At 36.3% G+C, this 14,042-nt stretch overlaps 1 protein-coding gene across 6 annotated transcripts in view; it reads right to left on the bottom strand.

The window, feature by feature from the left end:
• Window positions 1-14,042, bottom strand: part of TBC1D12 (TBC1 domain family member 12) — a 124,819-nt gene that overhangs the window by 24,341 nt on the left and 86,436 nt on the right. For 3 of the 6 annotated variants that reach the window (XM_022569295.3, XM_089897275.1, XM_022569297.2), the window contains one exon: window positions 935-1,050. The exons of 2 other annotated variants lie outside the window; for them this stretch is intronic. In XM_022569295.3, the coding sequence (XP_022425003.1) occupies window positions 935-1,050 (116 nt within the window). Of the gene's footprint in view, window positions 1-934; window positions 1,051-6,526; window positions 13,407-14,042 lie in introns of those variants that run through there. One more of the 6 variants, XM_089897272.1, reaches the window with a different exon arrangement.

Here is a 14,042-nt window from a genome sequence, read left to right as displayed (position 1 = left end):
GACACGGGTTCGTACCCCGGTCCGGGAAGATCCCACATGCCGCGGAGTAGCTGGGCCTGTGAGCCATGGCCGCTGAGCCTGTGCATCCGGAGCCTGTGCTCCACAATGGGAGAGGCCACAACAGTGAGAGGCCCGCGTACCGCAAAAAAAAAAGAAAAAGGCAAAAAGGACAAATACATCATAAGTGCATATTAAATGTCAAGAAAAGAAAAATAACTGCTCTATCACGTGACGATAAGGTGGGGGGTGTGTATTGGCAAAATAAGTGAAAAGGATTAAGCAGTACAAACCTTCAGTTATATAATAAGCCACAACGATGTAATAAACAGCATAAGGAATATGGTCAATAATATTGCAATAACTTTATATCGGGAGGGTTGGTTACTAGATTTATTGTGATCATTTCACAATGTATGTAAATGTCAAATAATTATGTAGTAGTATAAGTAGACAAAAATATACTTATGCAGCGACTTTTCCAATTTTCAGTTTGTATTATTAAATCTGTATCGTTAAAGATATTATGCTATAATACAGAATACATACAATTCATACATTAATTTGGTAAAAAGCTGAGGTAGACAAAAAAGTCACTTTTTTTCCCCCTGAAACATAATACTGTACATCAACTATGTTTCAATTAAAAAAAAAAAAGATAAGGCAGAGGAAGGTTGAAATAGGAACAGATATAAAACGCCAAGATTTTATGTTTCATACACTGGGTCATAGAGATTTCTAGAAAATATGCATAAAGCTTGGAGATCAATAATTTTTCCCTATTAGTGTTAGGATTCATCTCTGGGATTAAAAATAATTTCCCCTAACAAACCCATTTCTTTATCTAATTTCTTGGTATCTTTTAAATGAAATAATGATAAGAAAAATTAAAGTTTAAAATTCAAACAGTGTGCCTGATGATCACTAAAATACTTACGATGGTCGATCCTCAAGAATCAGGGCAGTGGTAGAGAGTGGCTCAAATTCAAAATTCTTTCGTCTTGAAGACTGAGGTGGTGGTTTACAGGTTCTCCCTGTTCGTGCTTCATATTCCTAGAGTAGACAAAAATATACATATGCAGCAACTAACTTTTCCAATTTGCAGTGTGCATTATTAAATCTGTATCATTAAAGATATTATGCTATAATAAGGTATACAATTCATACATTAATTTGGTAAAAAGATCAGGTAGACAAAAAAAGTCACTTTTTTCCCCCTGAAGCAATATAAACTATGAATTTATATTATATGTAAAGTATGAAAGTATGTTCAAAGAGGAGAAGATATAAATGTACTAGATTAATTAGGTAAGGTTTTAGAAAGATATTCCTGCTTACTTTCTATGATATCAGTTATCCAAGTCCAGCTTTTAATAATCTACAGCAGATAAGCCTGCTTTCTAAACGTTCAGCCAAGATCAATGATGGAAATGTTGACACAAGAAATAGGTAATCCTGCTGTAATGCTCTGAAGATCTCTCTCAAGGGTGACCCTGAACCTCTAATCAAACACCGGTTTTTGATTTCAACCTACTCTGAATCTAACTACTATAAATCTACCTACTTACTCTAAATTGAAACAATAATTCACCAACATATCTTACCCAAAAATACAGCCAAAGACTGTCAAATACTTCACTAAAATTAAAAGACTATTACTACAGTATTTTTCTCATTCAATTGAATTGATAATTCTCTTAAAAGAAGTGAAGTTAATTTAACATGATATGTTTTTGGTGAACACATTTAAATTTCCACATTTGAGCATATTTTTCATAAATGTTCATAAGCTTCTGCTGAAATTTATTTCTAGAAATTTGCAAAAGATCAGTTAACAAGATTATGGCTTGTAATTTCCAGAACCCACATTTTCCCCTTTCTAAAAAAAAAAAAAAAGTCAAGCTAGTGTGTGATCATCTCCAGATAACAAATATATTTGCCATGACATTCTCAAAGATTACTCAGTGATTTCATGAGTAGATATGCGAGCCCACTGGCTTCTAGAGGAGACATTAATTTAAATGAAGAAAATTAAATGCACTTAAAGTGGTCAAATGTTTCACTTACTAACTAGCAGCTCTCCTACCATGGCCTATAATTCTTTTATTAATATTATCTCTTCTAACTCAAAGACTGTTTCTCCCTACCGAATCTGACAGTTGCGAAATATGAACTGATGATTCCATCCCTCTTAAAAATCTGATAATCTTGTTGAAGATTCATCTTATTGATATCACATTTAAAAAGTTTATGTTGTCTTAGTCATTTTCTATAAACTTCAAGCTTACTTTATGGTTCCTGCCACTGTTTATAATGGTTTGTACTATTGTTTTATAACTGTCTTTAGTTTTACATCTCCCTTTCCATCTAATAAATCTATGCTGTTAATCTGAGAGTTCCTTTGCATGACTGCATTGGATTTTTAGAGACTTCTTTCTCAAATTATTTAGAACTGTGTATGTTCATTTTTATTAATTCCCATTTCAAAGAACTGCATAGTCTTTCAGTGTCAAAAGCCATGGGGTCACTCATTCCCTTTTCTCTTTCGAAATTTTCTTTCCTAATATCTAGGATATACATGTAATTATGATCAATGTTTCTTTTCTTTATTACAAACTCAAGTATAACAAATCCCCGTTCCTGCTAATGTTTTTCTTATTAAAAACCATAGAAGCTAAATACATATGAGGTTTGTTATCTTACTTAAACAGCACTTTGTTTTCCTACAATGTGACCAGGTCTCACTGCCAGACAGAATGCGATGAATACTATCCAATAAAGCATGTTCCATGCAAACAAATGCCAGTACATGGACAGCAAAATAAAACTTTTTCTTTTTGAATTTTATTTATTTTTTTATACAACAGGTTCTTATTAGTTATCTATTTTATACATATTAGTGTATATATGTCAATCCCAATCTCCCAATTCATCCCACCCCCCAAAAAACTTCTAAATCAATATATTAATAACAGCTAGCATTTACTGTCACAATGTACCATGCACTGTTTTAAACACTTAACACATTTAATCCTTGAAACAACCTTGTGAGGCACCTAACTCACAGTAGAGGAAACTGAGGCACAAAGATGTGCAGTCACTTGCCAAAGGTCATAAATTGCAGGCAGGGTAGGCTCCAGAGCTTGGCCTTTTAACGATCTATTATCTTACTATGTATTAGCAGACAGTCAAGTAACCATCTATGACAATTTAAAATAATGAGATAGATGAAATCATTCAGTGAGAGGCTGATAGGGAACTTTAAAATGGGAAGATCAAGCTAACAATACCTCAATCACTGATCCATCTAAACATTATTTTAAAAGACCAGCAGATAGTATGTGTTTCCTGATGCAATATGAAGTACATAGCATCATTCTTGAAGTATTCTTGCCAAAAGAAGAATCAAACAAATATGATTAAGCCTATAGAACTGTACTCTCCAATATGGTAGTCAAAAGAAGTGATAACTGGGCTTCCCTGGTGGCACAATGGTTGAGAGTCCGCCTGCCGATGCAGGGGATGCGGGTTTGTGCCCCGGTCCGGGAGGATCCCACATTGCCGCAGAGCAGCTGGGCCCGTGAGCCATGGCCGCTGGGTCTGCGCGTCCGGAGCCTGTGCTCCACAGCGGGAGAGGCCACAGCAGTGGGAGGCCCGCGTACCGCAAAAAAAAAAAAAGAAGTGATAACCAAATAAGTCATATATGCTCAAGTTTACATAGAAAAATATCAAGGAATTTGAACTATAAGGGGTTTTCCTCTGGAGGCTTAGACTAGAAATGAAGTGCATTTGTCTTACTTTAAATTATTCAGTACTGTTTGACTTTTCTTGCAAGAAATAAAGTAGCTTGTTTGTAAGAGAGATCATTTTATAGTCACGGTGGATAACTCACAAAGATTTTACTGAAGAGTTGGCATCAGAACTGGGGCAAAAATGATAGGTATTAATTACATAGACAGAAAGGATTGGAAAGAACATGCCGGGGGAGCAAGCGAAGGCATGGATTAGGGAAACACATTAATCTCACTGAATATGAAAAAGGATGAGAAATAAAGTATAGGCTAAATTATGGGGCCTTTCACTGGCAAAAATATTTGGAATTCATGATGAACAAAATGGAGAGCCACTGAAAGTCTGAACAAAAAATGAAAAGTCTTTTATTAAAAATTAACTAAATAAGTACACGTTTAATAAGGCAAGACAAAAGTATTGTCACTCAAATATTCTTCACATGAGAGAGGAAATAAGCTGTATTCTAGTATTTTCTATCACAGATGCTTAGCATAAAAATGCTTTAAATTTCTAGAGAATAATTATTTTAAAAGCTTAAAACATGATATCAATCCATACTTATCTGAAAGTAGGATAGATTTATACATCTTTAATGACTTAAATATTGCCAAATAACTTAAGGTGCTCTTCTAAGATGATTAAAATTACAAATTATATTAGAAGTAGTAAAATATTAAATATCAGTATTTTCAAAATTAATCACAAAGTGATATCAAATACATTTAGGCAAATGTATCAGACTACAGGACTAATATTCCATATATTTAGCTAACTGTGGTCTCTGTTTGACCAAGAGGCTCACAGCACCAGAGACTCCACTTCTCTACTACTCTCTCAGCTATGCCCTCCTCCATGTGTGGGCTTCATTTGGAGGTTGGCTTGCTGCTCAGAGAAATGACTGTAGCAAAGCCAGTTGTCACATCCTCATAGCATAACTTTCAAAGATCCTCTAGTTGCTCTTCCAATAATAGCTCTCACAAAATACAAAGAAAGCATCCTTCCTGGAAGGTCCCAGGAAACACCCCATTCAACACACAATCACAATGACCTGAAAAATAAGCTTTATCAATGAGTTAAAGTTAATTAGGGCCTATCCCTATAGGTGAGGAAAATCACATAATTCTTAGATGAGTCGAAGGCAATAGAGAGAGAAAACAGTGTTCAAGTTATTGATAAGTAGTTGATATACATAATAAGACTTCATTTAAAAATACAACCAAATAATATCTCATGGGAGAAATTCCTGAAGTCATTTTCACTTTAAATCCGTGTGGGTCATGTCATAAAAATCCCCTGTATATTCCTTCCATAGAAGTTTAATAAGGAACAAAAAATTGAAAATTTTATAAGTTATAAAGAAACTTTACAATATTAAAAAGCAATTGGAAATATCATAGTCCAAGGAAATCAGTAAATAATGCTAGCTATAGCAAATCACTGTTTGAAAATATCACATCGATCTACCTCATTTCCTGCCAACAAAGGTCAGTTGTTGTTGTTTGGTTGGTATAGTTTTTGGCCATGTCGCGCGGCACGTGTGGTCTTAGTTTCCCAACCAGAGATTGAATCCAGGCCCTCGGCAGTGAAAGCGCATAGTACTAACCTCTGGACCGCCAGGGAATTCCAAAGGTCAGTTTTAACTGACTTATTTTCATAAGTTGTTGGGAGCTACCTACCAAAGGTTAAGAGGCATTTAGTTTTCCTTTTAACTTAGGGAACGTATTTTTATGGGGTATTGTAATGAAGCCTGTTTCTTTTTTTAATTTAACTTATTCTTCATCTTCCACTCAAAATATTGTTCTATGGAATGTTTACTTTAACTGGGGTAACTAGAACAGAAGGTGAAACCAGCGCTAGGGGCAGGCTGGCAAATATCTGTAGGATAATTTATTCTAGCTACTGTAAGAAAATTTGAGTCAAACAGGCAATTAATTCTAAGTCTGACCAAAAGATGGTTGGCAATTGCTGTCATCTCCACAAGCATAAAGTAGAAAAAATTACTTACAATTCCAAGGCAAAGAAATACTGGATTCACATAAATGAAAAAGATGTTTTTCCTCAAAATAATCTCTTAGAAAAGAGAAAGCACATTTGCTTAACAACATCTCATTTTATGGGTGCTTTCTCTCTATTAATTTGAACAGCAAAGCACTATTTGGAGAAAGTGCATTACCCTGAAACTCTCTCAGTCAACACTAGTTTGGAAGGTGACTTTTTTTCTATAATTTTGAAAAATAAATTTATTTATTTTATTTATTTATTTTTGGCTGCATTGGGTCTTCGTTGTTGCGCACAGGCTTTCTCTAGTTGCGGCAAGTGGGGGCTACTCTTCGTTGTGCTGCACGGGCTTCTCACTGCTATGACTTCTTGTTGCAGAGCATGGGCTCTAGGCGCATCGGCTTCAGTTGTTGTGGCACACGGGCTCACTAGTTGTGGCTTGCGGGCTCTAGAGCACAGGCTCAGTAGTGTGGTGCACGGGCTTGGCTGCTCCGTGGCATGTGGGATCTTCCCGGACCAGGGCTCGAACCCATGTCTCCTGTATTGGCAGGCAGATTCTTAACCACTGCGCCACCAGGGAAGCCCCTGGAAGGTGATTTTTTTTTTTTAATAGGTTTTTTTGTTGTGGCTTTGTTAAATTGGAGAAGGAAAGGAAGAAAATGCACATAAAGTAATGAAGGATTCCCAGAGGTATAACCATTCAATTGCAAACTATCATAAAGAGCCTTTTAAACATTACCTTAAAGAACAATACAGGAAGAGATTAGGTTGTAGAGATCTTCATTTTATACTTATAGAATAAATAAAAGAAAAAATGTAATGCATCTGGAAACCTGTGGCTTGAGACAAAATTTTAGTAACAAGATAATACACTTAAAAAGCACTATATCTCCTACAACTTTGACGAAAGTGAAGATGATGTGCTCTGGGGTTAAAGACCACAAAAGTGGTCAGTGATGCTGAACATACTGACATCAAAGATGTATGCAAACAGATCTGAATAAAAAGACACTATTTCTTAATATATTATTATATATGTGAATTGAATATGTAATTAGAAACAAGTAAGTATTTGGTTTTCATCTACATTCCTAAAACTAATATATACATGTTGGACAAAAAAATTCTTCAGAAAGATAGGTAGATTCCCACTTGGTGGACTGGGTAATTCATACCAACTTTCTTGCTGAAAACAACCTCTGGGATCCCAAAGGGGTAACAAACAACGTGAGCCTATCGATCATCCCATTATTATGCATGGGGGCAGTTCTGGACATCCAGTGCAGGAAGGGAAAACTTGAAGAAAGCCTGGCTGTTAGTTGGAATGGTCAAGGGGGGCCAGAATTTGTGGGCCAGAGTAGCAGAAAAGCACTCCATTGAGAAAGAGCTCCAGAAATCTGCACAGGAGTCCTCTTGAGTCTTTAGCTGAATACCAAACTGCACATGCGTAAGGCGAAACACTACAAGGCTGGGCAAAAAACAACTTCTGGGGAAAGAACAATTACTGTGGATGGTAAGCAAAACAGTGTCCAGAGCTCACCCACGGCTGAGAAGTATTCATATTCCCACCAACCAGAATGGAAAGTCTTCACTGAATACACAGGATATTCAGGAGAGAGCTGAATGTTCAGACTCACCTGAAACTATGCAAGTCAGAAGACAATGGAAAAACCTTTAAATTGCTGGAAGAAAAAAAATAATAAAATAATGGGGGAAAAAGCCTGTTGATTTAGGATCCTATACCAAAAAAATATATCTATCTTTGAAAAATAAAAGCATAATAAAAATGTTTTCAGACAAACAAAACCTGAGAGAATCTGTTGTCAGTGGACCTGCTCTATATTTTAAAGGAAATCTTTCAGGCAGAAAGAATACATCATATGAAAACATGAACCTACACAAAGAAATAAAAAGCACCAAAAATAGTAAATATGGAAAACATTTTAGAAAAGACATAAATAAGAAACAAAAATATAAAAGTCATTTTTAAAAGGATATCTGACTACTTAAAGCAAAAATAATACCAGTGTATTGAAGGGCTTACAGCACAAAATCAGAAGGGAGAGAAAGGCAGTATACTGTTGTAACGTTATTACATTATGCTCAAAGTGGTATAACATTATTTGAGCATAGATTGTGATAAAGATAAATATCATAAGCCCTACTGCAGCAGTTCTCAACAGTGTCCCAGAGATGGTTTCATGAGGTTTGCAAAGTCAAAACTATAGTCATAATAGTGCTAATAGTTTGTCAATGTGTTGACATTAGCACTAATTTTGCTAAAGCAATATTTTTTTTTTTTTGCGGTACACGGGCCTCTCACTGTTGTGGCCTCTCTCGTTGCGGAGCACAGGCTCCGGACGCGCAGGCTCAGCGGCCATGGCTCACGGGCCCAGCCGCTCCGCGGCATGTGGGATCTTCCCGGACCGGGGCACGAACCCGTGTCCCCTGCCTCGGCAGGCGGACTCTCAACCACTGCACCACCAGGGAAGCCCCTAAAGCAATATTGAATAAAACTGTTGATGCCCTAGCACAAATCAAGGCAGAGACGCCAAACTGTACTACTAATCACTGTGCTCTTCATGACATGCACTCACACGTTTAAAAAAAAAAGGGGAGGGGAGGGGGGAAGGGATGGCCAATTTCACTTTTTAAGTGAATTAATAAATATTTCATCCTTTCAGTTTTAATTCTGGGTACAGTAGTAATTGACAGACAATCCCCATAAACAAGAACTCTTTGAGATCCTTCATACCCAGAATCCAAAGCAGTTGTAAAAATAAAACGTTTGAGAACTGTTGGCCAAGAGCAACCACTGAAAAACTATAACAAAGGTATATTGAATAAGCTAACAGTGGAGATAAAATGGAGTACTAAAAAACTCATTTAATCCAAAAGAGGGCAGAAATGAGATAAAAAGAAACAAAGACCAGATGGGACAATTTGAAAAGAAGTAGCAAGATAGTAAATTTAAAACAAGTCATACCAATAACTGACACTCCATTTAAAAAGAAGAGAGTATTAGACTGCCTACATAGACCCAAATATAAGCTACATACAAAAAAAAAACCACTTTAAATATGAAGATGGATAAAAAGTAAATGGATAGAAGAATAAATATCATGTAAACACTAAGTGAAAGCAAGCTTCAGTGGCTAAATTAAAGTTAGACAAAAACTTCATAATAAGAACCATTACCAGGGCAAAAAAGACATTACGTTAATGGTAAAAAAGTCAATTCATTTAGAAGACATAAATATGAAGCTTCAAAACAAAAAGAGAAAAAAAAAAGCAAAAGGAGAAATAGCCAAGTAGATTACGGTGGACACTTTATTACTCCTCTCTCAGTAATTCACAGAACAAATAGAAAATCAGCAAAAGTATACAAGACTTGAACAACACTATCATCTAACGTGACCTAATTGACATTTATACAACACTAACCCAACATCAGCAGAATATACACATTCTTCTCAAGGACACAAGGAACATTCCCTAAGACAAGCTATATCTAGGACATAAAATAAGTCTCAATATATTGAAAAAGACTAAAATTTCATAATGTATACTGTATGAGCATAATGGAATTAAATTATAAATTATTTACAGAAACATCTGGGAAAATTCTAAAATATTTGAAAATTAAAACAACACACTTCCAAAGAATCATGACAAAAGAAATAAGAGAGAAAATATTTTGAATCGAATGAAAATTCTGAAACTTGTAAAATGCAGCTAAAGCATAGTTAGAGGGAAATGTATAGCTTAATCCACATATTAAAAAGATAAAAGGTCTAAAATCAATGATCCACCTTAAAAACTAGAAAAAAAAATTTGAACCAAGAGGAAAGTAAATAATAAAGACCAAAAATAAATGAGATAGAAACAGAGAAAGAGGTAAAAATCAGTGAAACAAAAGAGGTATACTTTTTTTTTTTTTTGCGGTACGCGGGCCTCTCACTGTTGTGGCCTCTCCCATTGCGGAGCACAGGCTCCGGACGCGCAGGCTCAGCGGCCATGGCTCACGGGCCCAGCCGCTCCGCAGCATGTGGGATCTTCCCAGACCGGGGCACAAACCCATGTCCCCTGCATCGGCAGGCGGACTCTCAACCACTGTGCCACCAGGGAAGCCCCCCGAGGTATACGTTTTTAAAGATCAGTAAAACTGATAACTTCTGGCAAAACTGATCAAGAAAAAAGAAGACACAATTTCTAAAATCAGGAATGTATGAGAGATAATCTGTATCCATATCACATAACCAGTAGACATTAAAAGGATAATAACAGATTATTAACAATTTTTTTCCCAATAAATCCAACAACAGAGGTGAAATGTAAAAATCTCTTAAAATACTAAGTTAACCAAGTCTGACTCAAGAAAAAATAGAAACAAAAATAAACTCAAAATGGGTTAAAGACCTAAATGTAAGGCCAGATATTATAAAACTCTTGGAGGAAAACATAGGCAGAACACTCTATGACATAAATCACAGCAAGATCCTTTTTGACCCACCTCCTAGAGAAATGGAAATAAAAACAAAAATAAACAAATGAGACCTAATGAAACTTAAAAGCTTTTGCACAGGAAGGAAAAGGAAACCATAAACAAGACGAAAAGACTACCCTCAGAATGGGAGAAAATATTTGCAAACGAAGCAACTGACAAAGGATTAATCTCCAAAATATACAAGCAGCCCATGCAGTTCAATATCAAAAAAACAAACAACCCAATCCAAAAATGGGCAGAAGACCTAAATAGACATTTCTCCAAAGAAGACAGACAGATGGCCAACAAACACATGAAAAGATGCTCAACAGCACTAAACATTAGAGAAATGCAAATCAAAACCACAATGAGGTATCACCTCACACGGGTCACATCAACAAATCTAGAAACAATAAATGCTGGAGAGGGTGTAGAGAAAAGGGAACCCTCCTGCACTGTTGGTGGGAATGTAAATTGACAGCCACTATGGAGAACACTATGGAGGTTCCTTAAAAAACTAAAAATAGAACTACCATATGACCAAGCAATCGCACTCCTGGGCATATACCCTAAGAAAACCATAATTCAAAAAGATACAATGTTCATTGTAGCACAGTTTACAATAGCCAGGATATGGAAACAACATAAATGTCCATCGACAGATGAATGGATAAAGAAGATGTGGCACATATACAATGGAATATTACTCAGCCATAAAAAGGAACAAAATTGAGTTACTTGTAGTGAGGTGGATGGACCTAGAGTCTGTCATACAGAGTGAAGTAAGTCAGAAAGAGAAAAACAAATACCGTATGCTAACGCAGATATATGGAATCTAAAAAAAACAGTACTGATGAACCTAGTGGCAGGGCAGGAATAAAGACGCAGATGTAGAGAACAGACTTGAGGATGCAGGGGGGGAATGGGAAGCTGGGACGAAGTGACAGAGCAGCATTGACATATATACACTACCAAATGTGAAATGGATGGCTAGTGGGCAGATCAACTCGACACTTTGTGATGACCTAGAGGGCTGGCATAGGGAGGGTGGGAAGGAGGCTCAAGAGGGAGGGGATATGGGGATATATGTATACATATAGCTGATTCACTTTGTTCTATAGCAGAAACTAACACAACATTGTAAAGCAATTATACTCCAATCAAGATATGGGAAAAAAAAGAAAAAATAGAAAATGTCATACCCCTATATCAATTAAAATATTAAGTTTATAATTAAAAAGCTATTCAACAATAACAACGAAAGCCCCTGCATACTCGGTTTTTAAAAGTATTTATTTATTTGGCTACACCAGGTCTTAGCTGTGGCAGGCAGGAGCTTGGCTGTAGCATGCGTATTTTTTTTTTTTTTAGGTGCAGCACGTGGGATCTTCAGGATCTTCATTGCAGCATGCAGGATCTACTTCCCTGATCAGGGATCGAAATTGGGCCCCCTGCATTAGGAGCGAGTCTTAACCACTGGACCACCAGGGAAGTCTCCCCTGCATACCTGGTTTATGTCAGTAATTCTCAATAGGGGTAGACTTTGGCCCCAGGGAATATGTGGCAACATCTAGAGACATTTTTGGTTGCCACAACTGTGAGGGGATGCTACTGGCATCTACTGGGCAGAGGCCAGGGATGCTGCTAAATCCTTCACTGCACAGGAAAGGCCCCCAAGAACAAAAATTACAAGACCTAAAATATCAATAGCACTGAGGTTGAGAAATCTTGGCTTAGATAATTTCACTGTCAAGTTTCATCAAACATTTAAGGAAGAAAAAATACTAATTCTACACAGATTCTTTTAGAACGGAGACGAAGAAAAAAACTCTCAATTCATTCAATGATTTCAGCATTATCCCAATACCAAAATCAGACAAAGATATTAAAAGAAAATTACAGACCATTATCTCAAATGAAAATGGAAGCAAAAATCCTTAACAAAGTATTATCATTTCAACTTCTGTTTTCTGCTCCAGCACATAAGAAGCTTAAAAGCTGCCAACCCACTCCAATAAGTAAAAAGCTGAACAAACTAAAAAAATCAACAACTCTTCTTAGATTCCTCAAAGAAATGAGGTCACAGGGCAAACTGCTGCCCCAAAATTAGAGAAATAGACAGGTGGATATAGAGAATCACAACTTACCAGGGCAGAAACCTATGAAGAAACCTCTGTGGGAATCAATGCCAGGGTAGGAAAACCTGAACTGTAATTGACAAATTGCTAGAGGCTCAATGTCGACAGGTCTGAGAGCTAAGACTCCAAGAGATCCCAGACCCACATACTTTTGCAAGTTTTACCTCCAGGAACTCTATCAGGTACTCACAGTGCATGTCAGAGAAAAATCTCCTTGTGCTTCCAGCAGTAGGAGGGGAAAAGGAACTTTCTTAAAAAAAAAGATTTAATTTTATTTATTTTTGGCTGCATTGGGTCTTCATTGCTGCATGTGGGCTTTCTCTAGTTGCAGCAAGCAACTAGAGAGAAAATGGAGTACAAGCATATTTGAAGGAATGATAACCAGGAATTTCTATACATTAATGTCAACACCAATCCACAGATCATGAAGTTCAGAACACAAAATTTGGCAGGACACATGCCCAAATAACTATATGTAGGCATAACATATTTAAACTGCAGAAAATCAAAGACTGAAAAAAAAATCTTGAAAGAAACCAGAGGTGAAAAAAATTCCTTCCCTATACAAAAGCAAAGATAACAATTACATTCAACTTCTCAGAAACCATACAAGCAAGGAGAGAGTACAGAGAAATATTTAAATTGTTGAGAGAAAAAATGCAAAACCCTCAAATTCTGTACCCTATGAAATTATCCTTCAAAAAAAAAGAAGAAAAAAAGACTTTTCCAAACAAACAAAAAATTGAGAGAATTTGTTGCCAACAGATCTGCCTTGCAAGATCTATTAAAAGAAGCTCTTCAGAGAGAGGGAAAATGACACATCAGAAACTTTTATCTACATCTAGAAAGAAAGAGCATCAGAAAGAAATACATGAAGGTAAAATAAAAATTTTATTTTTATTATTCTTAACTGATCCAACAGATAACAGTTTGTTCAAAATAATAATGATATATTCAGTTACATATGTGTGTGTGTGTGTGTGTGTGTGTGTGTGTGAGAGAGAGAGAGAGAGAGAGAGCATGCTCATGTATAAGTGAAATGAATGACAGCAAAGACACAAGGGATGGAAGGAAGGAATTAGGAATATTTTGTTATTATAAAGTACTTGCACTACACATGAAGTGGTAAATGTTATTTTAAAGTGGGCTTAGATTAGCTGTAAATGCATATTACAAACTCTAGGATGGAGGGAGGAAGGGAAAGGAGAGAGGGAGAGGGAAAGCAGACACAAACTACAAATATCATAAATGAAAGAGGGGACCTCACTACAGATCTGATGTACGTTAAAGTAATATTATGAACAATCAGATGCCCATAAATTTGATAACTTAGATGAAATGGATAAATTCCTTAAAGACACAATCTGTTAAAACTCACAGAAGAAAAAAGAGACAATCTGAACAGTCCTGTTATCTATTTAAAAAACTGAATCAACAATTATACCCCCAATAAAGCTGGAAAAAATGAAAGGAAGAAGGGAGAAAGGGAGGGAGAGAAGGAGGGAAGGAGGAAGGGAAAGAAGGAAGGAGGAAAGGAATTGTGTTGATGATTAATTACCTTCCAAAAGAGAAAGCAGTTTGGCTCAGATGGCTTCACCAGCGAATTTTAAGAAACATTTAAGGAAGAAATT

This window comes from Delphinapterus leucas, chromosome 16 (assembly GCF_059928025.1).
Source record: "Delphinapterus leucas isolate spDelLeu-1000000601 "Yukka" chromosome 16, BTC_Dleu_Yukka2, whole genome shotgun sequence".
NCBI lineage: Eukaryota > Metazoa > Chordata > Mammalia > Artiodactyla > Monodontidae > Delphinapterus > Delphinapterus leucas.
Note: the sequence above shows the minus strand (reverse complement) of the source record. Positions and strands in the feature narration are given on the sequence as shown.